This window comes from Aquarana catesbeiana, linkage group LG01, assembly GCF_042186555.1.
Source record: "Aquarana catesbeiana isolate 2022-GZ linkage group LG01, ASM4218655v1, whole genome shotgun sequence".
Taxonomy (NCBI): domain Eukaryota; kingdom Metazoa; phylum Chordata; class Amphibia; order Anura; family Ranidae; genus Aquarana; species Aquarana catesbeiana.
The window spans coordinates 854,962,000-854,986,765 of record NC_133324.1 but is presented as its reverse complement, the minus strand read 5'-3'; the positions used below and the strand labels follow the sequence as shown (position 1 = coordinate 854,986,765).

At 44.4% G+C, this 24,766-nt stretch overlaps 1 protein-coding gene across 1 annotated transcript in view; it reads left to right on the top strand.

Moving 5' to 3' along the window:
* STIM2 (stromal interaction molecule 2) overlaps positions 1-24,766 on the top strand; it is a 162,846-nt gene that overhangs the window by 97,942 nt on the left and 40,138 nt on the right. The window contains exon 3 of the mRNA XM_073609071.1: positions 13,098-13,212. Within this exon, the coding sequence (XP_073465172.1) occupies positions 13,098-13,212 (115 nt within the window). The remainder of the gene's footprint in view (positions 1-13,097; positions 13,213-24,766) is intronic.

The window sequence follows — 24,766 nt, the reverse complement described above, 5'->3', positions numbered from 1 at the left end:
AGTATAGGCCCCCTCCCTCTGTACGGACCCCCCACTAACTATAGACCCCCTCCCTCAGTACGGACCCCACTCTCCACTAAGTATAGACCCCCCTCCCTCAGTACAGACCCCCCACTAACTATAGACCCTATCCCTCAGTATGGATCCCCCTCCACTAACTATAGACCCCCTCCCTCAGTATGGACCCCCCTCCACTAATTATAGGCCCCCCTCCCTTAGTACGGACCCCTCTCTCCACTAAGTATAGGCCCCCTCCATCAGTAAGGACTCCCCTCCACTAAGTATGGACCCCCCCACTAACTATAGACCCCCTCCCCCAGTAAAGACCCCCCCCCATCAAGTATAGATTCCCCACCTCAGTACAGACTTCCCCCCCTCAATATAGACCCCCCCACTAAATACAGACCCCTTCTCCATCAGTATAGACCCCCTAAGTACAGAACCCCCCACTAAGTACAGACCCCCCCCCACAGTAGTACAGTACAGACCCCCCACTAAGTAGAGAACCCCCCACAGTACAGACCCCCTCTTACACTTGTGCTAGTGGAAAGGTGGGTGTCAGAAACGTGCTGGGGGGGCACTTTTTACCCTTTTCCTGATCACTGTCCCTCTCCCTCTTCTGTCTATATACATACACACATAATATAAGCTTAGAACAGACCTCAGATCAGCGCCAGGAATGTATAGCGGTGTCCCTCTTCCCTCTCCGTGTACTTGTAGCCGAGGAGGGAGAGGCGGCTTCGGTCTGCTCTGCGGTACAGGGCAGGGAGACATCCAGCAGAGCTGCGGTCTGGTAACAGCTGATTCGTGTCTTTGGGGCTGCCCCCGCTGACAGCCTCGACGGGAATTGTGGAGAGCGTTCGGCGCGGAGGAGGAGAAAGTTAACTTCTCCCCCGCTTTGCATGCGGGGCAGGGTCGCGCTGTGAGGTCACTGGTTGCTAGCCGCCAGGCAGCTATAGCAACCAGTGAGCAGAGTATCAGGTGGAGCTGGAGGCAGAGCGAGTGCCAGCGCTATAGCGGGGTTTTCTCGCTCTGTCAATTCCATTCCGGGACACTGTATTGTCCCAGAATGAAGGTGCCCGGGACAGACCTGCCAATTGCGGGAATGTCCCGGGCAATCCGGGACACGTGGGTACCCTACCCCAGAGTGGCTCAATGATATTGAGGTCAGGAGACTGAGATGGCCACTCCAAAACTTTCACTTTATTCTGCTGTAGCCAATGACAGGTTGACTTGGCCTTGTGTTTTGGATCATTGTCATGTTGGAATGTCCAAGTATGTCCCATGTGCAGCTTCCTGGCTGATGAATGCAAATGTTCCTCCAGTATTCTTTGATAACATACTGCATTCATCTTACCATCGATTTTGACCAAAATTCCTGTGCCTTTGTAGCTCACACATCCCCAAAACATCAGCAATCCACCTCCGTGTTTCACAGTAGGAATGGTGTACCTTTCAGCATAGGCCTTGTTGACTCCTCTCCAAATATAGTGTTTATGGTTGTGGCCAAAAAGTTCAATTTTGGACATCACTCCAAATGACTTTGTGTCAGAAGATTTGAGGCTTGTCTCTGTGCTGTTTGGCATATTGTAAGCAGGATACTTTGTGGCATTTGCGTAGTAATGTTTTTTTTCTGGCGACTCGACCATGCAGCCCATCTTTCTTCAAGTGCCTCCTTATTGTGCATCTTGAAACAGCCACACTGCATGTTTTCAGAGAGTCCGGTATTTCACCTGAAGTTATTTGTGGGTGGTTCTTTGCTTTTCGAACAATTTTCCTGGCAGTTGTGAAATTTTAGTTGGTCTACCTGACCGTGGTTTGGTTTCAACAGAACCCCTCATTTTCCACTTCTTGATTAGAGTTTGAACACTGCTGATTGGCATTCTCAATTCCTTGGATATCTTTTTAGATCCCTTTCCTGTTTTATACAGTTCAACTACCTTTTCCTGCAGATCCTTTGACAATTCCTTTGCTTTCCCTATGACTCAGAATCCAGAAACGTCAGTGCAGCACTGGATGAATGATGCAAGGATCTGTCAGGAATCCAGAAACTCATTGACCTTTTATACACACACACACTAATTACAAGCAAACAGATCACAGGTGAGGATGGTTACCTTTAATAGCCATTCAAACCCCTTTGTGCCAACTTGTGTGCATGTTATCAGGCCAAAATCACCAGGGTATGTAAACGTTTGATCAGGGTCATTTGGGTAGTTTCTGTTGTCATTATGATTTAAAGAGTAAACACAGTTGATTGATAATAAATGGCTTTAGCCAAATGCTAACCATGAGTGAAAAAAGTTTAAAAATCGTTATCGTTTTCATATTCTCTGAAAAATATGGGTATGTAAACTTATGAGCACAAGTGTGTGTGTGTATGTATGTGTATGTATGTGTATATATATTAGTCTTTTGGCTGCTTGCCTGTAGAGCTGTAAACATTGTTTAAATTAGGTTACTCGTTTTGGCAGGCTGGCATTAAAAGACGACGTATAGCCTTTAAATTACAGGTTAGCAAAATTGTGTTTTGTAGCCGTATTCTGTTTGTTTTGGTTTGTGCAAACTGTGTGTGACAGGCAAGCATCTAATACACACAGCTGTGAGTTTTATATGTGCCAAGAATTAATTCCAGCTTGTAGAATTCTCACTCTCAGATCACTTTTCCTACAGTTGGATATAAAAAAAAATTATTGAAACAATGTGTAATGAAGGAAGAAATTGTGAATTCACGTTGCCTTTCTTTAAGAGCCCTTTCACACTGGGGCGGTTTGCAGGCGCTATTGCGCTAATAATAGCGCCTGCAAACTGACCCGAAAGTGCCGCTACTTTCATTCCAGTGTGAAAGCCCCGAGGGCTTTCACACTGGAGCGATGCGCTGGCGAGCGATGCGCTCTTCGGAGCGGTGTGTATACCGCTCCTTTACTGCTCCTGCAGAGGCGCTTTGCGGTGGTATTTAACCCTTTCTCGGCCGCTAGCGGGGGGTAAAACCGCCCCGCTAGCAGCTGCATACCGACGGTAAAACGTCGGTAATAATAGCGGCGTTTTACCGCCGACGCCGCCCCCGCCCCAGTGTGAAAGCTCTCTAACAGCAATGTAATCACTCAGATGATGCTGATAGACTAAAGAAAATGATTGTGTACATCTCTAATTGGACCCTAAATCAATGAAATGACCATCTTTCTATTCTCAGTGTAAATTGCATTCATATATTGTGTTGTAGAATGACAAACCTTGGATAACTGGATTTGGTACAGGCACACCTGTTTCTTGTGTCCTTAGTCTGTTCTTTCATAAGTTCCCTAGTTGGATGGTGGTGTTAAGTCTGAGAAAGATGGGAAATGTTCATTTATGTATGATTGCATTGTTTTGCACTTATTGTTATGCACTACCATGTAGCAAGTCTAGCAGTCTTCCATTTAAAGTGGTGGTATTAATAGTTTGGCTTTAAAAAACAAAAAAAACAAACCTGACTGATTCAGCAGGGACCAGCTGAAATTCAATCCATGTATGGGCACTGTGGTGTGGTCTATTGATCGACTTATGTACAACCGAACTGTTGGAAATATTTGAGATTTGCAGCTACATAACGCTTACCTATTTAAGACAAAACAGAACATTCCATAGCTCAACTGACCAAATTAACCTGTCTAACAGTTTGCGTTAAAAACAGGGGTTTAGTCTGCACACATTTGCTCTGTTTTTGTTTTTCATGCGTTTGCCTTTCCATGTGCTCCTTGCTGTGAAGGTCAGTTAGGCCCCTTTCACACTGGAGCGGTTTTCAGGCGGTATTGCGCTAAAAATACCGCCTGAAAACAGCCTCCGCTGTTTGTTCAGTGTGAAAGCCCGAGGGCTTTCACACTGAAGCGGTGCGCAGGCAGGGCGGTGAAAAAAGTCCTGCAAACCGCTTTTTTGGAGCGGTGAAGGAGCGGTGTATTCACCGCTCCTGCCCATTGAAATCAATGGGACAGCGCGGCTATAGCCGCGCTGTACGAGGGATTTTAACCCTTTTTCAGCCGCCAGCGGGGGTTAAAACCGCACCGCTAGTGGCCGAATACCGCTGCAAGAACGACGGTACAGCAGCGCTAAAAATAGCGCTGTTGTACCGCCGACGCCCCCACCGCCCCAGTGTGAAAGGGGCCTTATAGGTGGGGGCAGGGGCCATTTGTTTGTTACGCTTACCTATTTAGCAATAGGTTTTTTTAATATACGTTGGTTACAATCAGGGTCGGTTTGATTTAAATCAAGTCGATTTTTATAATTTTTAACCACTTCAATACATTGCACTTTCGCACCTTCCTGACCAGGCCAATTTTCAGATTTCAGCGCTGTCACTTTTTAAATGACAATTGCGCGGTCATGCTACGCTGTACCCAATTATTATTTATCATTTTGTTCCCACAAATAGAGCTTTCTTTTGGTGGTATTTGATCACCTCTGGGATTTTTATTTTTTGCTAAACGAATAAAAAAAGACTGAAAAAATGTGTTAAAGTTTTTTTCTTTGTTTTTGTTATAAAGTTTTGTAAATAAGAATTAGGTTTTCTCCTTCACTGATGGGCACTGATAAGGCGGCACCAATGAGATGGCACTGATAGGCGGCACTGATGGGACTTATGGGTGGCACTGATGGGCACTGCTAGGCGGCATTGATGGGCACTGATGGCTGGCACTGGATTTCACTGGTGGCATTTTTCACTGACACTGATTGGCAGCTTCCTGGGCACTGGGTGGCATACCTGGTGGTCCAGTGTGGTGGCCATCCCTGGCGGTCCTGGGTGGGCATCTGCGGGGAGGCTGCGCTGATAAACAATCAGCACAGACCCCCCCCCATCAGGAGAGCAGCCGATCGGCTCTCCTCTACTCACGTCTCAGATGCGAGGTGAGGAAAAGCCGAGCAGGCTCTTCCTGTTTAAATTGTGATCAGCAGTGATTGGACACGGCTGATCACGTGGTAAAGAGTCTCTGTCAGACTCTTTACCTAGATCGGAGTTGCGGTGTGTCAGACTGCGGCAAGCAGCGGCTTGATATCCTGATAACGTCCGGTCAGGATATCGCAACCACTTTGCTGAAGTCATTCTGCTATATGGCGGGCGGCAAGTGGTTAAAAAGCAACAGTCATCTCTGTCCTGCAGTGGTTCCTCTGACCCGCTGTTGACTCCCCGGCGGTCCCATTCACTTTAATGGGACATCTGGTGATACCGCAGTGACACAACAAAGTGAGGGACGTGGCGACATCTCATGGTTACTGTGAAATTGTGTGAATGCATCAATGCAGTGCATGCTATCTCAGCTTGCAGAGCTTGGATTCATTGAATGAGTTTACAAAAAATAAAAATATTGCAGAATATACAGCCTCATTCTACATAAGCACTAAGCTCCATTTCATGCTGAATCAACTCAATGTATCGTAAATAGAAAACTATCTTTGGATAGATTTTTACTTCAAAAGCATTGTATTAAAATTTTAAGGTTTTTTTTTTCTTAACCTTAAATAAGGACAAGTGTGTTGCAGTGCATTTAGGTGCGTTCCAATGCGTTTTTGATGCGTTTTACAGCGTTCCAGTATAGTCCAGTGCAGAAAAAATGCAGCATGTTCTACTTTTTTTTTTTTTCCTGGAATGCACTGGTGTGAACTATGCCATTGAAAATCATATAACCTACTTTCCATGCATTTTTGATGCAGAAAAAAACGCACTGGACTGCATGTGGTGTGAACTGGCCCTTAAAGTGGATGTAAACCCAATGTCATCCTTTCTAAACTACTGCCATAGGGGTTATCTATAAGGATATACATGTCTCCTGCATGTATCCTTACCTGTCAAATGTCTCCCCTCTGTCTGTTATTAGACCCAAAAAACTGCAGATTCTGTGGGTGGGTCTGTTGTCTGGAGCTCGGTGGGTGGAGTCGTGATGTCAGTAGACTCCCCGCCCACCTCTACACTCCCCTTGTTAATATGCATTGTCTCTGTGTATTTCTAACACTGAACTTCTGCTATGATCTCTAACATCCAGTGAAAAGACAGGAAAGTAACCACATGACTTCAGTATGACAAATCATGCTGAGGTGTGGAACAGCCAATCCTTGCAGAGCTGCTGAAGAAAGGAGTGGGGTGGGAATTTAAAAATACTGCCTGTGTCTTAGGCTAATGCACGAGATGTAAATCACCTGTCACTCACAGCAAAGGAAGGATTTGACAAAGTTTTTCTCAGTTTGTCAAGATTTCACTGACTGAACAATAAAAGAGGATTGCTCAGAGATGGATTAACCCTGTGTGGCAAGACTGGGCTCAAATGATAGGAAATCTTATACTCTACAGTATGATATAATTTTTTTTTTCGGGTTTACATCTACTTTAAAGTGGATGTAAACCCAATTTTTTTTTTTTAATGTCATACTGTAGAGTATAAGATTTCCTATCATTTGAGCCCAGTCTTGCCACACAGAGTTAACCCATCTCTGAGCAATCCTCTTTTATTGTTCAGTCAGAGAAATCTTGACAAACTGAGAAAAACTTTGTCAAATCCCCCCCCCTTGCTGTGAGTGACAGCCTAAGACACAGGCATTATTTTTTAATTCCCTCCCCCACTCCTTTCTGCAGCAGCTCTGCAAGGATTGGCTGTTCCACACCTCAGCATGATTGAAGGCATGCTGAAGTCATGTGGTTACTTTCCTGTCTTTTCACTGGATGTTAGAGATCATAGCAGAAGTTCAGTGTTAGAAATACACAGGAGAAAATGCATATTGATAAGGGGAGTGTAGAGGTGGGCGGGGAGTCTACTGACATCACAACTCCACCCACCGAGCTCCAGACAACAGACCCACCCACAGAATTTGCAGTTTTTCTCATAACAGACAGAGGGGAGACATTTGACAGGTAAGGATACATGCAGGAGACATGTATATCCTTATAGATAACCCCTATGGCAGTAGTTTAGAAAGGATGACATTGGGTTTACATCCACTTAAAATAAAAAAAAATTCAGATTTTCTTTTATTTAATTTCATTGATTTATATCCACCCTGGTTACAATCACTTGATGCAGGCATCACATCATCTGATCTCACATTCTTTGTATTTCTGTGTATAGATTTTATTTTGAAAAGAGTTACTTGAAGTGATACTAAAGTCCTATGTTATTTTTTGTTAAAAATGACAAACATGTTATACTTACCTGCTCTGTATAGTAGTTTTAGCCCAGCTCCTCCTCTTCTTGGGTCCCTCTTCGGCTCTCCTGGCCCCTCCCTCCTGTTGAGTGCCCCCCACAGCAAACAGCTTGCTATGGGGTCACCCGAGCCGCTTCTTCCCGTGTCCCTTCAGAGCTGGGGGCGCGGCCCTGCCCCCTCTCTCTTCTCATTGGCTCACTGACTTTGACATCAGCGGGAGCCAATGGCTGCTGTTTCAGCCAATGAGGAGGGAGAGTCACAGGCAGCCGAGACCCTTCTGCAACATCGCTGAATCAAGATGGGCTCAGGTAAGTGTTAGGGGGGCTGCTGCTTTTTATCGTAATGCTTAAAGATATAAAACCTTATGCCTTTACAACCACTTTAAAGAGATCTTCACCCTAGAAGAAAAAAAAAAGTCAGCAGCTACAAATACTGTAGCTGCTGTCTTTTCATAAAAGGACACTTACCTGTCCAGGGATCCAGTGCCGTCCTCACTTGGGCTAGTTCTTTGCTGGTCTTTAGGTCCCCGGTGCCAGCATATTTAACAAGGGAAGGTGTGAGCCTGCAAACAGAATCTATGCTGTGAGTGAACTTCTGGGGGGGAGGGGTGCGGACCCCTGCTGGGGCCGCCTGATAAAGAGACCCCACTCCCTGTCCAGGGTACAAGGAGAACAGCCCTGTGAAATGTGTATAGGAGGACAAGGTTATGATTGGACAAGAGCATGAGGCTTGAACCGATCATCCCATACTTGTCAAATGATTGGCTTCAGAGGCTGATCCCGAGCAAGGGATGGCGGGAGAATCTCCCCCGGGAGTTGAAGGGACGGGGACCACAGCAAGGAGGACCGAGGCCAGACGCGGGGCAGGCATGGCAAAGATTTGAAAAAAAAAAGGTGTATATGGAATATATGAGTATAAGTATGTATGAAAAACTGGGGTAGCTAAAATATCAATGTCCTAGAAGTATAAGGTAATATACACGGTACACAATATTGAAAGGTATCAATGTCCTGAAAATGTAGGGTAATGTATATGATACACAGTATTGAGAAGTATCCTACAGACAAGGTCTGAGGTAGACAGGATAGCTGTATAATAAGGATATAAAATGTGTGTACTGATGCAAGGTATCCAAAAATGTCCTGCAGAGCATGGGGGGAGATGGTATAGAAAAAAAGAAAAAAAAAGAAAAAAGTGGAAAAGAAGTGAGGAAAAAATAATATAAGGGAGAAGTGAAGGAGTGAAAAAGTGCAACAAAGTAGAGTGAGAGGAAAAAACAAGTCAGGTTGGAGTAAAACAAAACAAACCAAGGGAAAGGGAGAGATGAAAAGAATGTGTATAGGCTGTGGATATGAAATCACAGAGTGTGTGTAAAAATAAGTGAATGTACTGGTAAAATAAAGTATATGGGTATAGGGAATGTATCAAAAATGCCTACCAGTGTGGTTGAACCTCTCGCCTATGTGTTGAAGGGAGCAGTGGAAAGAAGGTTTGCCATGCCAAAAACCCCCCGCCTAAATACCCGGACGTCCGCCGTAGCCTCCGCCCCTAACGTCATGCATCTGGCGGTAGAGGGGCGATCCCCGCCCACCGCCTGGATGACTCACTGCTCCCAACAAATGGGGACACCGCCGGATTGCAGAAGTCTCCCGGTGGGCGCAGAACATGACGCCGATGCAATGGTGGCTCCACCCATCTGGGGAAGTAGAGAGATGGTGACAGCAGGGGAGAAAAAAACTCTCCATTTGTGCAACGCGGCTCCCGGAGGATGACAAACCACCAGACCCAATGCAGGGGAAAGCACAAAGGAGCCAGGTCTGCAAGTAAGGGGGTTTAAAATAAACAAACATGTCTGTTATGGATCTATGATCCATACCTAACCCACAGGGATTTGACAAACCCCTCACCACCTTTGAGGCCCTTTGCTTGGAGGAGGATGTACTTCCAAGGACACTGTCCATAATGTACAACCTTCTGATTTCCCCGACAGCACGCACCCGCCATATTTGAGTAAGTGGGAAAGAGACCTAAATTGTACATTCACCTCGAACCAGACCCAGCGTATCATGACGTTTGCCCTAAAATCCTCCATCTGTATGAAAGTACAGGAAACTAATTATAAGCTCATGACATGATGGTACTTGACCCCTCATGTTTTGCATACCTACTACGTGAACACTTCAGCACTGTGCTGGAGGTGCCAGGGAGACAGAGGTACGTTGTTACACATATTCTGGTCCTGCCCGAAGCTGACCCATTTCTGGTCCACAGTTAGAATAACCATCCAGAAGTTTAGGGAATATAATAATCCAGATGACCCGGCATTTTTCTTACTGCACGGAAACACAATATCAACTAAGAGATACAAATAATCTGTACTACACCAACCTGTTAAATGCCGCAAAATCTTGTATCCCACTTCAATGGAAAAGTCAAACCCCACCAAAGGCAGCTAGTTGGATCCAGAGAGTAGAGGACATTAGGAAAATGGAAGACTTGATGCTCGCTGTGAGACAACAGCAAGAAAAATACAAAAAGACATGGGAGCTGTAGCGCCAGTTCATCCTCTCCTCGGAAGGTATCGCACTTAGCACTTTTTGATGAAGTCAATACCCCACATAAAGATGAATCCAGAGGCCATCCTGAATCAACCAGGGCTTCCCGATATCCTCCCTATTCCCCTCTCCCCAACCCCTCCTTATTTTTCCCTACTTTGGGGGCCCCTTGCTCCTCCCCCCCGCCCCTGGCGTGGGAGTTCCGCCCGGGTGGGGTGGGGGGCGGCCGGGGGGAGAGGAGACGAAAGAAAACAGACTTTCCAACCTTCACCACCTCAGACTAGAGTCTTACTGGTGGAGATGGTCCTAGGTCCCACAATGACAATTTAAGAGGTATTTGTCACTGGGAATACAATAACATGTTGGAAAACGTATTTGAACCCTGTAATACTCTCCCTCCATGCGTTGCTGTTGATTATGTTGACCCCCTTCCTTTTCAATGTTTATATGTATGTTTGTATCTATTGTCTTCGCCCATGTTGGGCATTAATAAAAACTTATATTTGAAAAAAAAAAAAACAAGGGAAGGCGGCTGTGACTCCTTGCGTCTTCACAGCCAACTTCCCACTGCACGTGCGCAAGGCGGGCTGCGCTTTGTGAATGGTTCCACAACCCTCTTGGACCTGACATTTCCCAAAATGCTGCGGGCAAAGGGGGGGGGGGGGGGTGAAGCTTTGACTTAGATGCATTGGGATGTGGTAGAGTATGGGGAGGAGGACATAAAGGGGAGCGTCCACTTTACAGTCAAGGCTTACAAAATAAGCCCTCCTGTGCTTTACAGAGAAGGAAGCTGCCATCTTAGCCTCTGTTCGATTTGCAGTTACCATGGTGCTGCACATGTGATCAGTTATAACCCCAGTCAATCGATGGCTTGACAGTTTGGTTGAGAGCACAAGCAGCTGTGACAGTTATCATTCACAGCATGCATTGATTTCTCTGTTGCTCAAAACAGTTACAAAGTGTTTAGTTCTGCTCTAAAATGAAACTGGTTTTAACCACTAAGGCTCGATTCACACCTATGCATGTTGCTTTTGAGCGTTTTTGGAGTTTTTTTTTTTCATGCTTGCCACGTTTTTGAGCAGCATTTTTGCCGCGTTTTGCGTTTTTTGTTTTTGTTTTTTTTTTTACAGTTTTTTTACAGTCTTAAAAAAAAATAAAAAAAAAAAAAAAAACGGCAAAAACGCTGCAAAAACGGTGCACTTGCGTTTTTGATGCTTGTCCATTGAATTCTATTACATGCAAAACGCTGCATTTTGCATGAAAAAAAGTCCCTGACCCTTTCCAAAAATGCAGAGAAACAAAAAGGCATTGATGTGAACATGTTCAATAGGAACCCATGTTAAAAAATTCCCGTGCATTTCTGCAAAATGCATCAAAAAACGCGCTAGTGTGAATGGAGCCTTAAGGACCAGCCTCGTTTTGGATTTTAGGTGTTTACATGATTAAAATAGGTTTTTCTGCTAGAAAATTACTTAGAACCCCCAAACATTATATATGGTTTTTCTTCTAAAACCCTAGAGAATAAAATGGCGGTCTTTTTTTTGCACCGTATTTGCGCAGCGGTCTTAAAAGCGCACTTTTTTTTGGAAAAAATTCACTTTTTTTGAATAAAAAAATCAGACAACAGTAAAGTTAGCCCAATTTTTTTTTTATATTGTGAAATATAATGTTACGCCAAGAAAATTGATACCCAACATGTCACGCTTGAAAATTGCGCCCGCTCGTGGAATGGCGTCAAACTTTTACCCTCAAAAATCTCCATAGGCGACGTTTAAAAAAAATTCTACAGGTTGCATATTTTGCGGTACAGAGGAGGTCTAGGGCTAGAATTATTGCTCTCGCTCTACCAGTCGCCGCGATACCTCACATGTGTGGTTTGACCACCGTTTTCATATGCGGGCGCTACTCGCGTATGCGCTCGCTTCTGCGCACGAGCTCGTCGGGACGGGGGGTTTTAAAATTTTTTTTTATTATTATTTATTTTACAATATTTTATTTATTTTTACACTGTTTAAAAAAAAATGGTGTCACTTTTATTCCTATTACAAGGAATGTAAACATCCCTTGTAATAGAAAAAAGCAGGGCAGGACCTCCTAAATATGAGATCTGGGGTCAAAAAGACCTCAGATCTCATATTTACACTAAAATGCAATAAAAAAAAAAAAAAAAAAAAGTCATTTAGAAAAATGACATTTGAAAAAATATGCCTTTAAGAGGCGTGGACGGAAGTGACGTATTGACGTCGCTTCCGCCCAGCAGTGTCATGGAGACGAGTGGGCACCATCTTAGCCTCACTCATCTCCAGACACACCACAGGGAAGGACGCAGTTGGCTCCGCCGCTACCGACGGCTCCGGTAAGCGGCGGAGGGCACCGGATCGCGGCGGGAGGGGGGGCCCCTCTCCCGCCACCGATAAAAGTGATCTCGCAGCGAATCCGCCGCAGGGACCACTTCTATCTCAAAGCCGGCCGCCGCACGAAAACGGGGATACCGGGGTTCAAAGTTTGGACGTACATAGTCGTGCGGCGGTCCTTAAGTGGTTAAAAAAAGTTATATTCAAGTGTGATGTGTATTCTAAACTCAAAAATTACCTTTTGTTTCTCGCAGCCTCCTACAATTTTTTTTTTTTTTTTTGCTGCTGTGATACATCTTCCTGTTAGAGGGTGGCTAGGGTCATAGGAAAGCTGTTAGTTGACAGTGCAGTTCCCAGCCAGTCTGTTATTTTGGGGAAGAGAGGAGGTACGCAAGGGAGTGCCTTGCAATCCTAAGCTTTGGGTGTGTTTTTCTATTGATGCACAAAGTACAGGGAGACAAAACTCTTAGTCCTTGCATGCAAGGATGGCTTCATAGGATACTGCAAGAGAAAGGAGCCATCCTGAACAGGAACCCTGAGGCAGCGGCCATGGCACCAACTTAAAATAGAACTTAGGCAAGTATTAATAAAGAAGCTGTATTCAGTAAATGATTAAATCAGCTGCTAAGTGTTAAAAGGGGTTAATATCACTTTAATCAGGAAAATCACAAAATAAACCCTGCTCTGCCTAACGCAACCTCTTTAGAACCTATTTTGAGAAGCTTTTGTTTGCTTCTCTGCCCATACAAGTCAATAGGAGTGCAGAAACTGCAGGTGAATGCAGCTTAGGAGTTCATCTTCAGGTCAGATGCACCTGTCAGTGAATGGTGAACAATCTCAGACGTGTCTCAAGTTGATCTCAAATACAAGTGGAGTGAGCCTGAAAGCAAGCTGCATTTGCCCATTGACACACACCCTTAAAACTGAATTTTACTTTCATAATAAATACTTCATATTGCTGTTTTATTTTAGCAATTCTTTGTGCGTCTTACTAAAGAGCTTGATTTGTAATCTTTTGCAGTTCCTGCGGGAGGACATGAACTACAAAGATGCTTCTCACAAGCACAATCATTTGCACAGAGAAGACAAACATATTACAGTGGAGGATCTGTGGAAGAGGTGGAAAACATCTGAAGGTGAATACCAGTGCTGTATGAGAAATCAAAATCACAACTTCACATTTGCTGTGTGAATTTAGATTTTCTGGTTCTTTGTAAACCTGTTTTCTTTGAGGCCCTACTCTGTAAAAAAAAAAAAAAAAAAAATCTAACTTTTACTATCAGCGCCCATCAGTGCAGAAGAAAAATTACTGTACTTAATTGCAAAACAGAAACTAAGAATTTTTTATTTTATTTTTATTGTTTTGCAAATTTTTGTTTTTTTTGTTTAGCAAAAAATAAACTCAGTGGTGAATAAATACCACCAAATTAAAGCTCTATCTGTCAAAGTGATACAATTTTATATGGGTACAATGTTGCATGACTGCGTAATTGTCATTCAAAGTGCAACAGTGCTGAAAGCTGAAAATTGGCCTGGGCAGCAAGGGGGTGAAAGTTTTTAAACCAAGCAATGAGATAAAGGGGTGGGAGTGGGCACATCTTTATCCCAGAGAGTGAATCTAATATGTTTAGCGTTAGAGCAGTGTTAAAGTGGATGTAAACCCTCTCTGCAGGTTTTTACCTACAGGTAAGCCTATAATAAGGCTTACCTGTAGGCACTATGAATATCTCCTAAACCATCATGGTTTAGGAGATATTTGCACTTAATGCAGCTGGTGATATCGCCGGCGCATGCGCTCTGAAGGGACGGTATACCCGTGCCTTCCCTTCAGAGCTCCGTGCCGCGGTCCGTGACTTCCGTGCGCAGGAGTGACATCATCGCGGCACGGGCATTTAGACGGCAGTAGGGCGCGAAACCGGAAGGCAGACCAGGTGAAGATGAAAGTGTTTGTCAGAGCTGACAGCACGGGGGTGCAGGGCTTTGCTCTAAGGTATGATTTTCATATTGTGCTAGTATGTGATGCATAATGCATAATTTGCAGGGTTCTTTTTTAAAAAAAAAAGAAAATTTGGCACAGTTTACTTCCTCTTTGAACCCAAAAACAAAAATGCATTATAGCTTACCAATTCTTAGATGTGGTGGCTGTATTCATTTTCTTTTTTTTTTCTGCTTTTTTTTAATGTTTGTTATTTTCACCTTGTGATCCAGCCAGTCTTTTTTGCAGGAATAGAAAACAAAAGGATTGTTTCTTTTTGATTGTCAGAGAGCTCTGGGCTGTGATTAGACACAGCAGATCCCAGCCATGAATCCTTGGCTGGGACCTGCTCACAGACTCCCGCTATGTACAATCACAGTGGATCTTTGGCCCCAAACCCGGAAGCAGGTAGCTACGCACCAGTACGTCGTTTTGTCTTTACAGACCGCCCATCCACAGTGCAAGTAGGCAGTCCACAAGTGGTTAAAGTTCCTATTGAACATGTTCACACATTTTTGAAGTTCTACCTGGTGAAGGTTCAGGTCCCCGCTGATGTGAACTTCAGCCCCCAGGTGCTTCTAGCTGTCATCGGAGTGTTTTTGTTCATATTCTTTAACTCTGTTTTCTTGTGGGCCTGTTGGCAGTTATACAGTCAGGTCCATAAATATTGGGACATTGACACAATTCTAATCTTTTTGGCTCTATACACCACCACAATGGATTTGAAATGAACAAGATGGGTCTTAACTGCAGACTTTAAGCTTTAATTTGAGGGTATTTACATCCAAATCAGGTGAACAGTGTAGGAATTACAACAGTTTGTATATGTACCTCACACTTTTTAAGGGACCAAAAGTAATGGGACAGATTAACAATCATCCATCAAACATTAACTTTTTAATACTTGGTTGCAAATCCTTTGCAGTCAATTACAGCCTGAAGTCTGGAACGCATAGACATCACCAGACGCTGGGTTTCATCCCTGGTGATGCTCTGCCAGGCCTCTGCTGCAACTGTCTTCAGTTCCTGCTTGTTCTTGGGGCATTTTCCCTTCAGTTTTGTCTTCAGCAAGTGAAATGCATGCTCAATCGGATTCAGGTCAGGTGATTGACTTGGCCATTGCATAACATTCCACTTCTTTCACTTAGTCTTTGGTTGCTTTTGCAGTATGCTTCGGGTCATTGTCCATCTGCACTGTGAAGCGCCGTCCAATGAGTTCTGAAGCATTTTGCTGAATATGAGCAGATATATTGCCCAAAACACTTCAGAATTCATCCTGCTGCTTTTGTCAGCAATCACATCATCAAATACAAGAGAACCAGTTTCATTGGCAGCCATACATGCCCACACCATGACACTACCACCACCATGCTTCAATGATGAAGTGGAATGCTTTGGATCATAAGCAGTTCCTTTCCTTCTACATACTCTTCTCTTCCCATCACTCTGGTACAAGTTGATCTTGGTCTCATCTGTCCATAGAATGTTGTTCCAGAACTGCGAAGGCTTTTTTAGATGTTGTTTGGCAAACTCTAATCTGGCCTTCCTGTTTTTGAGGCTCACCAATGGTTTACATCTTGTGGTGAACCCTCTGTATTCACTCTGGTGAAGTCTTCTCTTGATTGTTGACTTTTACACACATACACCTACCTCCTGGAGAGTGTTCTTGATCTGGCCAACTGTTGTGAAGGGTGTTTTCTTCACCAAGGAAAGAATTCTTCGGTCATCCACCACAGTTGTTTTCTGTGGTCTTCCAGGTCTTTTGGTGTTGCTGAGCTCACCGGTGCGTTCTTTCTTTTTAAGGATGTTCCAAACAGTTGATTTGGCCACACCTAATGTTTTTGCTATCTAATGGGTTTGTTTTGTTTTTTCAACCTAATGATGGCTTGCTTCACTGATAGTGACAGCTCTTTGGATCTCATATTGAGAGTTGACAGCAACAAATTCCAAATGAAAATAGCACACTTGAAATTAACTCTGGACCTTTTATCTGCTCCTTGTAAATGGGATAATGAGGGAATAACACACACCTGGCCATGGAACAGCTGAGCATCCAATTGGCCCATTACTTTTGGTCCCTTAAAAAGTGGGAAGCACATATACAAACTGTTGTAATTCCTACACCGTTCACCTGATTTGGATGTAAATATCCTCAAATTAAAGCTGAAAGTCTGCAGTTAAAGCACTTCTTGTTTGTTTAATTTTAAATCCATTGTGGTGGTGTATAGAGCCAAAAAGATTAGAATTGTGTTGATGTCCCAATATTTATGGACCTGACTGTATTTCCTATATTATTGCCCACCCCCTTTATTGCTTGGCTATACCCCATGTCTTGTGCCCTGCACTGTACAATTAAGAGAATAGGAGTTTTTGACATGCCTGTAAATATCTGGAAGTACAATAAAGAACACAAGCCCCTCCTCTTTGCACCTTTGATCACTCCTTATCGTTTGCTAAAAAATTGGAGTCTCACTCGAGTGGGCATGGGGTTATATGGTGCGCTCTGGGGGTTGCCTTTTGTGCCAGTTTCCAATCACTTAAAAGTTACAGCATCTAACCCATGGTCAAAAAGTACTGCAAGAGAAGAAAAAGTAAAAATCTCTATTTTGCAGATACTCCGCACCAAAGATTTCTTTTTTTTTTTATGCCAAGATTTTGCTGAAAAACACATTTGTGATTTTCACATCTTGAAATATGACATCTAATTAGTCCCACCTTTTTTGTCCTGTCATTTATGAGTGATGACTGTGTTCTTGCAGCCTAATATATTTTATAAGACACAGTCATTGTCAGAGTGAGGATTACACAGTTCTAGTCAAGAAGCTAAGCAGGAATAACATTCAAAAGGAGAGAAAATCCATGCTTACAAAATATATTAAAGTACAGCTTGGGAATGCTGTCCACAAAAATGTTCTAAATATTAATCTGGTTAAATACTGTACAATAAATGTATTAATACTTCAGCTGCCAAATCTGGGCAAGCTGTAGCTTGCATTTTTATTGTGTAACTACGTATGTGTCAAAAAAGAAAAACATTATGTAGAGGAAATGATGCCAAAGTGATCTGTTTTCTTTTTCATTTTGCAAAAGCTTTTTTAGAGGATAAGGCCCCTTTCACATGAAAAGCCCGCTCGGATCCACCTTTCTGTTTTTCAGTCGGATCCAAGCGGGCCATCTTTTGACTCCTATGGGCAGTGCTGTGACCAAGGCGGTGTGGCGAAATGCGTCAGCTTTTGTATCCTTTTACATGTACCAATAAAAGTTTACGTTTGGATATGGACATGGAGTTGCCGGCTTTTTCTATTTTGACTGTTGCCTAAGTGTTGTCCGGAGGAAACAGCCTGAGCAGCCTATCGTGGACTCTACTTCTATACTTAGGAGACTCCCTTGGTGAGAGCGCTGCATTCCTTTTCATTTATCAAATGCATCCTTGGGGGACTGCGTATTAGGTTTTGGCTAATATAGATGCTACGTTATTTACCTGTTAGACGAGATAAATGACCCCAGAAGGGAGAGGCAGCCTGGCGAGGTAGGTACACCGCCTCAGGTCCAGTGATCTGGTGATGATCAGGTCTCTTGTTGGACCAGTGGCATCTGGTGTATCTGAGCCACTGTGATGTTTGGCATTGCAGTGATTCTTGGTGATTTAGACGGTCATTAGGAGAGTTTAGCAGAACTGCAATGGACTAGGGCCGCATCACCCTAAACACGCCTGATCTCGGATCAAGCCAGGTTAATACTTGGATGGGAGACTCCCTGGGTATACCAGGTGCTATAAGCTTTCCCTTCCTAAGTGAGGGAGACATCTGAGGCTGCTGGGTTTTGAGTGTGTCTCAGGCCAGAAAACCTGGTAGGTGAAGTACGCCTCTTGGGACTATCTGGGTCTGCCACAGACAGTCTTTGCCTTGCTTTGGCTCTTGGAGCAGAAGTTGTGGGCTCATTATTGTGAAACACTCGAATGGTAGCAGGTAGGGGTGCGCATCTTCACTGGCCTCACGATTCCATTACGATTATCCTGTCCATGATTTGATTCGGCGATGCATCACAATTACTGCGCAAGATTAAAACTTTTTATCCAAAAATTCAAGCAGTCAGAAAAAACTTAATTTTTCTCCAGTGGCAGAGGGATGGATGGGATCAGAGGGGGGGGTGTTTGGGGAAACTGGAGGGGGGACTCCAGTGAAGCCTCTACTGATGTTGGGTCTCCTTGAGCTCCTCCCCCCTGCACTGTACTGGCTGTCAGCTCATCAGCTGACTTTCTGCTTCAGGGGAGGGGGGCTTTATCCACCATGCAGGCTCTGCCTCTCTGTTTCTCCCGAAGAGGAAGAGCACAGCACAGAGCGACGGATGACGTCCCCAGACATTGATTCAGCAGACTGCAGCTTTGTGAATGTTTGAATCGCGATGCACCATTGCTGCGATTATATTCAGCACCCCAACTATAGCGGGTCCAAAACTAAATGGGGACATGAGGTCTAGCTTAAGATCTCAAGCCAAGCAAGAACCGAATTCTGTCTGGGACAGCACAACAAGTTCTCTCTCTACCGCCAGTACATATTCCAGGTATAGAATAGTGGCAGGGAGGTTTTCCAGTCATCAGCAACTAGTGGCAGGACCACACGGTTTCTGCATCCTGAGATTTTTTTGGCAATTGGCCAACGTTTGGGAACGCTGAAAGTGGATCTACTAGATTCCAAGTTCTACAACAAGTCTGGACAGGTTGTGTCCGGGATGAGAGTCCCTACTGGCAATAGTGTTAGGTGCACTGGTAACACCTTAAGGACCAGTTCTCCCTAATTGTTGCTTTCCCTCTGTTTCAACTACTGCCGCATCTTTTGTGAAGAATCCAGGAAGTGGTAACTCTGATAATAGTGTTAGCTGAATTAGCCCATGAGGGCATGGTACACTTACGTAGCGAGTCTTTGGGTCGCTCCTTGGACACTCCCAGTCCAGCAGGACCTAATGGTCTTGAGTCCTGTATCTCCGCACTGTTGAGCCCATGGAAGCTTCAGGGAACTTCAATTACAGGACTTTAAAATCTTTTATGCCTGGGGTGAAGCCAGGTAGTGGGGCACGCAGATATGTGAGTGGGAGTTTCTTTCCTTTCTCAAATCGGGAGGGGAGATTGGCCTTAAGTACCATTAAAGGTCAGATTTCCTCCCTATCCATTTTTCTCCAGAAGCTGTTGTTTCTCACTCCTTGGTTCATACTTCATACAGCGTGTAACGCAGACAGTCCCACCTGTCAGGCCACTCTTGTGCCCTTGGGACTTGAATTTGCTCTTGTCTGTCCTGGCAGAGGCCACTTTTTGACCCAATTGGGAGACTGTTAGTCCTTTATCTCGGAAGATGGCTTCTTTGGTTTATGTCATCAAGTGGAGTGGCAGAGCTGGTGGCTCTTTCATGCAAGGGGACAATCTTGGTCATGCTTCATAAGGTGATGATGTGTCCTCATGCATCTTTATTGCCTAAAGTGGTTTCTAGTTTTCACTTGAATCAGGACAATGTTTTGCCTTCTTTTCTAATCCTCAGTTGGCAGGAGTAAGATTGCTGCATACTCTGGAGGTAGCTCAGGCGGTCCAGGATTACTTGGGTTGTCGGCACAGGTCAGGAATCCTGCTTTGTGCTGCCAGTAGAGCCCAGGAAGGGCAGGAGGCATCCAAGTTAACTATTTTCATTGGATCCACAAGGTAATTATTTGAGCCTATGGCTTGAAAGGGCAAGGTCCCCACCCCTTTTTGGAAGCGCTCGCTACCAGGTGTGTGGGGGCATCTTGAGCCATCAGGTGTCAGTGGCTCAGAATTTAAAGGCGACTACATGGTCTTTACCTCATACATTTACAAGATTTTACCTTACCAGATGGATATCAAAGCCACGGAGGATACTGCTTTGGCCACAGTATGTTAGGGGCGGCAGAATAAGTCCTTCACAGGTGGCAGTTTCTGTGAATGTCTTCCTCCCCTCAAGGGCGTTGTTTTAGGACATCCCACATATGAATTATTATGGCTGCTTTGTGTCCCGTGAAGTACAATAAAGAAAATTAGATTTTTTTTTCCTACAGCTTATCTGTAAAATCCTTTTCTTGGAGTACATCATGGGACACCGAGGTCCCTCCAATCTTTTCGGATATTCATTGCTACAAAATGGAGGTACTTCCTGTGTAGGAGGGATTATATAGGGGATGACTTCCTGTTTCATCTGCCAGTGTCCATTCACCTCTAGGTGACGTATAACCCACATAGTAATTTACTATGGCTGCTCTGTGTCCAGTGATGTACTCCAAGAAAAGGATTTTACATGTAAGCTGTAGGAAAAATCTAATTTTTAATACTAAACTTGGGCTGAGTACGTTTTGCCATTTACAGGAAGTTTTTTTTTTTTTTTTTAATCAGTGAATACAAGGATTCCTCTGGCTGAGATGGCAATTGTGCCATCTGCCCACCTTTTCATTTCAGCCAATATTCAGAGTGACAGAAAACCTGGCCCTGGTGTGTGAACCAGGAAGAGCCACTGCTTTATAGAGCTTTAATGTAATCAGTGCATTGCTACAAAGTTTAAACTGTATAACTGTTTATTTTACATGAGTTGGTATATTTACATTTTAAAATGTCAGATGGTGATGACAGGTGCTATTGTTATAGATAGCAGTCACTTTTTCAGAGTTTACTCTGTGGTTACACAGGCTGTCTCTGAGGATGATCTGTGTAGAGTGAAAGGCGTGATCGTTTTCTCCCAAGTGCACAACAATTAGATTACTGCTCTGTTAACTTGTAAACATTTGCTGTAAATACAGCTTAAAGAGCTTACTACATAATGAATGTAATCCCGTGAGGATATTTGGGTCAAATTCTGGCTTTTACCATTAGTACAATATTTATCTCCTCCTCTCCAACACTTGCTTAGCATGTTTGTTGCTCGACATTTAATTGGGATTATCCTTAAAGCTTGGTTCCAGCCTTTATTTATTTATTTTTTTAGCTTTGTGTAGAGTAGGAAAATATAACATTGTCAGGTTTTTAATTTGAGTCATTTTGATGTGAGTTTGTACAAAGTGGTTAAAGGCCAAAAACATTTGGAGAGCTCACTGGCTCAGGTTGCAATGAAATCACAAAAAAGTAGTGCAGGAACCTGTTTCAAAGCCGCTACTACTTGAGTATTAATGATTTGAACAGTTCCATGGGGGTGCAAATTGTCATGCGATTTTGAGCTGTCAAATTGCAATCTGCGGATTTGAAGGTATCGGTTTGAGCGTTTTAGCATTTGCATGTGTATAAGTACTCGTGCAAATGCTTAGTATCAGCACTGATACCCATATTTGTATTGGTGCAAAGTTCATACTCAATACATTTTTTTTTTTTTTTTTAAATCAAATTTCTTCATGAAGTTAAACCAAAGTGTATTCTGCTATATGTCTTGTTAAAAAAAACAGTGTATATTAATTGGTTTGTGCAAAATCTATAGTGACTACTAACTGTTGTATATAATTCTTTGCAGTTATAGACACTATACTGTAATGGCAATAATCAGCGACTTATAGTGGGACTGTGATTGGGTGGCGGCAATCTAGTGCTAACCGACACTGTCTGGGACTGACATCGCTAGTGGTTCTAATACAGTGATAATACTGTACACTGACACTGTACCAATGACAATGGGTTATCAAGGGGTTAACTGTGTCCCTAACAATGTGTAATGTGTGCTGCTTTTACTTTTCTATCTGGACTTTTTTTTCCCTGCTTTGCAGGGGGAAGAAACAGCCAGATCGCCATTCACAGTACAGGGTTCTGTGTTTTTTTAAACAGCCACAGCCAAAAAGCTGACTTCAGCCAAAATCATTGGCTGGAATCAGCTGCCAAACTCGTTGTGTGTCCAGTCACATCACGGGTCAGCAGGGGGAGTGCCCCAAGCCTGGAATCAAGCCAGCAATGTACTGTAAAATTCCAACTCAGCGTCTAGCCCTTCCCCACTCTGTCTAAAGCTTGAAGAAAACTGTAACATGGAAAGTCATGGGTGTTGCTTCTAGCAGCTGATCCGCTTCAGTGTTTCAGCATTTTAGTTTCCCATTATAATTAGAGAAGATCGGCTTAAAGCGGAGTTCCACCCAGAAATGGAACTTCCGCTTATTTGGTTCCCCCCCCCCCCCTCCGGTGTCACATTTGGCACCTTTCAGGGGGGAGGGGGGGAGCAGATTACATGTCTAATACAGGCATTTACTCCCACTTCTGGCAAAAGATCGGCGCAGTATCCACGGCGATCTACTCCATGTCCCTCCTCCGCACCACCCACTGTCTTCTGGGAGACACACAGGTCCCAGAAGACAGCAGGGGACTAGTCAGAACACGCAGCATGACTCGCGCATGCGCAGTAGGGAAATGGGCTGTGAAGCCGCAAGGCTTCACTTCCTGATTCCCTTACTTGAGATGTCGGCGCCTCACCCCAGAGTTGAGGAACAGGTCGGCTTCGGGCAAGGACATCGCAGGTGCCCTGGACAGGTAAGTGTCCTTATTTTAAAAGTCAGCAGCTGCAGTATTTGTAGCTGCTGACTTTTTTTAAATGTTGTGTGTTTTTTTTTTTTTTTTTTATTATTTTTGCAGGCGGAACTCTGCTTTAAATAACTTTCTTGGCAACCAGTTGTCATTCAGTGATTTGTTATTGCAGTCCAGGAAACACTGCATGTCTGCTAAAGTTGGAAAAGGGTCAGGTTTCATGAAATTTCCCAGATCAACACTAGAATTGAACAAGGTTTTTATAGACAGGGTTTCGACCTCCCTAAAATGTAATCATCCCTGCATACAATGCTACCTGTGGATTAATGAAGGTGGGGTCAGGAATGGAGCGTTTCGAGGAGAACATGAATAAAAAGGGAGGAGGATACAATTTATAGGTGCTGTGTGTGTAAGCCATTGCTTGACTGCAGTTTACCTTTTAAAACCCCATAGGTTGCTGTTGGTGACACTTCTGTCTTTCTCCTTTGTCCCAGTTTCATAAATCAGACCCGCTTTGCCTTTCATCTTCTAAAATAAATAAGCAGCATTAGAAAACTCTATTTTGGGAGCTTTGTTGTTGCTGGAAATGTGGACCTGATTAATCATTTTTGTTTTTTCCTCAGCCTTGAAAGGTGACAGCTTAAACTATTAGTTTTATCTGACTACGCTTCAGATGAATGGTACTTTCAAATACTTTACTATTCATTGGTTTCACTAAATAGCAGAAGGACTTGTATACCTTATATGGACCCTGCTCTCCGTAGTCATTGAGTTTGCCTTGCGGTGCTTTACAGTTCGCATTCTGGATTGCACTGATGATATGGGTTTTAACTCTTGTGTTATCAAGTTTGTCAGTGGATGAGCTGCACAGATTGTTCAAATCATAGTGGACCAGTCCTAAAAAATATTGGTGGATTTCCACTTTTGCAGTCAAATTTGATAAACCCCCAATATACTTTCCCATTCACACAGTTTTCTTAAAACAAAATATATATATATATCTCTAGATATATCCTACCTTTTTTTAGATGTGTTCGGAGGAGGTGTCATGACTGACTACAAACTTTTCTCATTCACAGTGATCTGTCACTATTAGGGTCGGTTCACACATGGGCAACACGACTTTAACGCGACTTTGTACCGCGACTTCAGCGCGACTTTGGCAAATTACGAGGCGACTTCAAGTCGCCTCCATGACGGGCGACTTCGCTGGCGGCCCCCCCCCCCCCACCGTACCAGGCCGCATGCCCTCAACATGGGGGGTGCTTTGGGGCATGGGGGGCGCAGTGTGCGCCCCCCCCAAAGCACCTTGTCCCCATGTTGATGAGGACAAGGGCCTCTTCCCGACAACCCTGGCCGTTGGTTGTCGGGGTCTGCGGGCGGGGGGCTTATCGGAATCTGGGAGCCCCCTTTAATAAGGGGGCCCCCAGATCCTGGCCCCCCACCCTATGTGAATGAGTATGGGGTACATGGTAGGTTTTTAAAATAATTTATTAGGCAGCTCCGGGATCTTCTTCCGACTTCGGGGGTCCTCTTCCGACTTCGGGGGTCTCTCCGCCGTCTCCTCCCGGTGTCCGCATCTTCTGCCGGCTCCTCCGCTATCTTCTGCAGCTCAATTGCTAGCGGTGGTCCGGACTTCTGCCTTCTTCTTTTCTTCCAGAGATGTTGACACGACGCTCTCTCCAGCTGGAATGGTCTCTGAACGCTCCGCAACGGACTTATATAGGCGGTGACCCCGCCCCCTTATGAGGTCACTGTCCCAGGGCATGCTGGGGCTGTGCCGTCATAAGGGGGCGTGGTCATCACCCGGTGACCACGCCTCCTAAAACGTCACAGACCCAGCATGCCCAGGGACTGTGACGGCATAAGGGGGCGGGGTCACCGCCTATATAAGTCCCTTGCAGAGCGCACAGAAACCATTCTGGCTGGGGAGAGCGTTGTGTCAACATCTCTGGAAGAGAAGAGGGAAGAAGATGATCCAGAGGTCCGGACCACCGCTGGCAAAAGAGCGCCAGAAGATAGCGGTGGAGCTGGCAGAAGATGCGGACACCGGGAGAAGACGCCGGAGAGACCCCCGAAGTCGGAAGAAGATCCCGGAGCTGCCTAATAAATTATTTTAAATACCTGTGTACTGTGTTTTTTATTGACGCTTTTTTCCCTAGGTGAATGGGTAGGGGTACCATGTACCCCATACCTGTTCACATAGGGTGGGGGGCCGGGATCTGGGGGC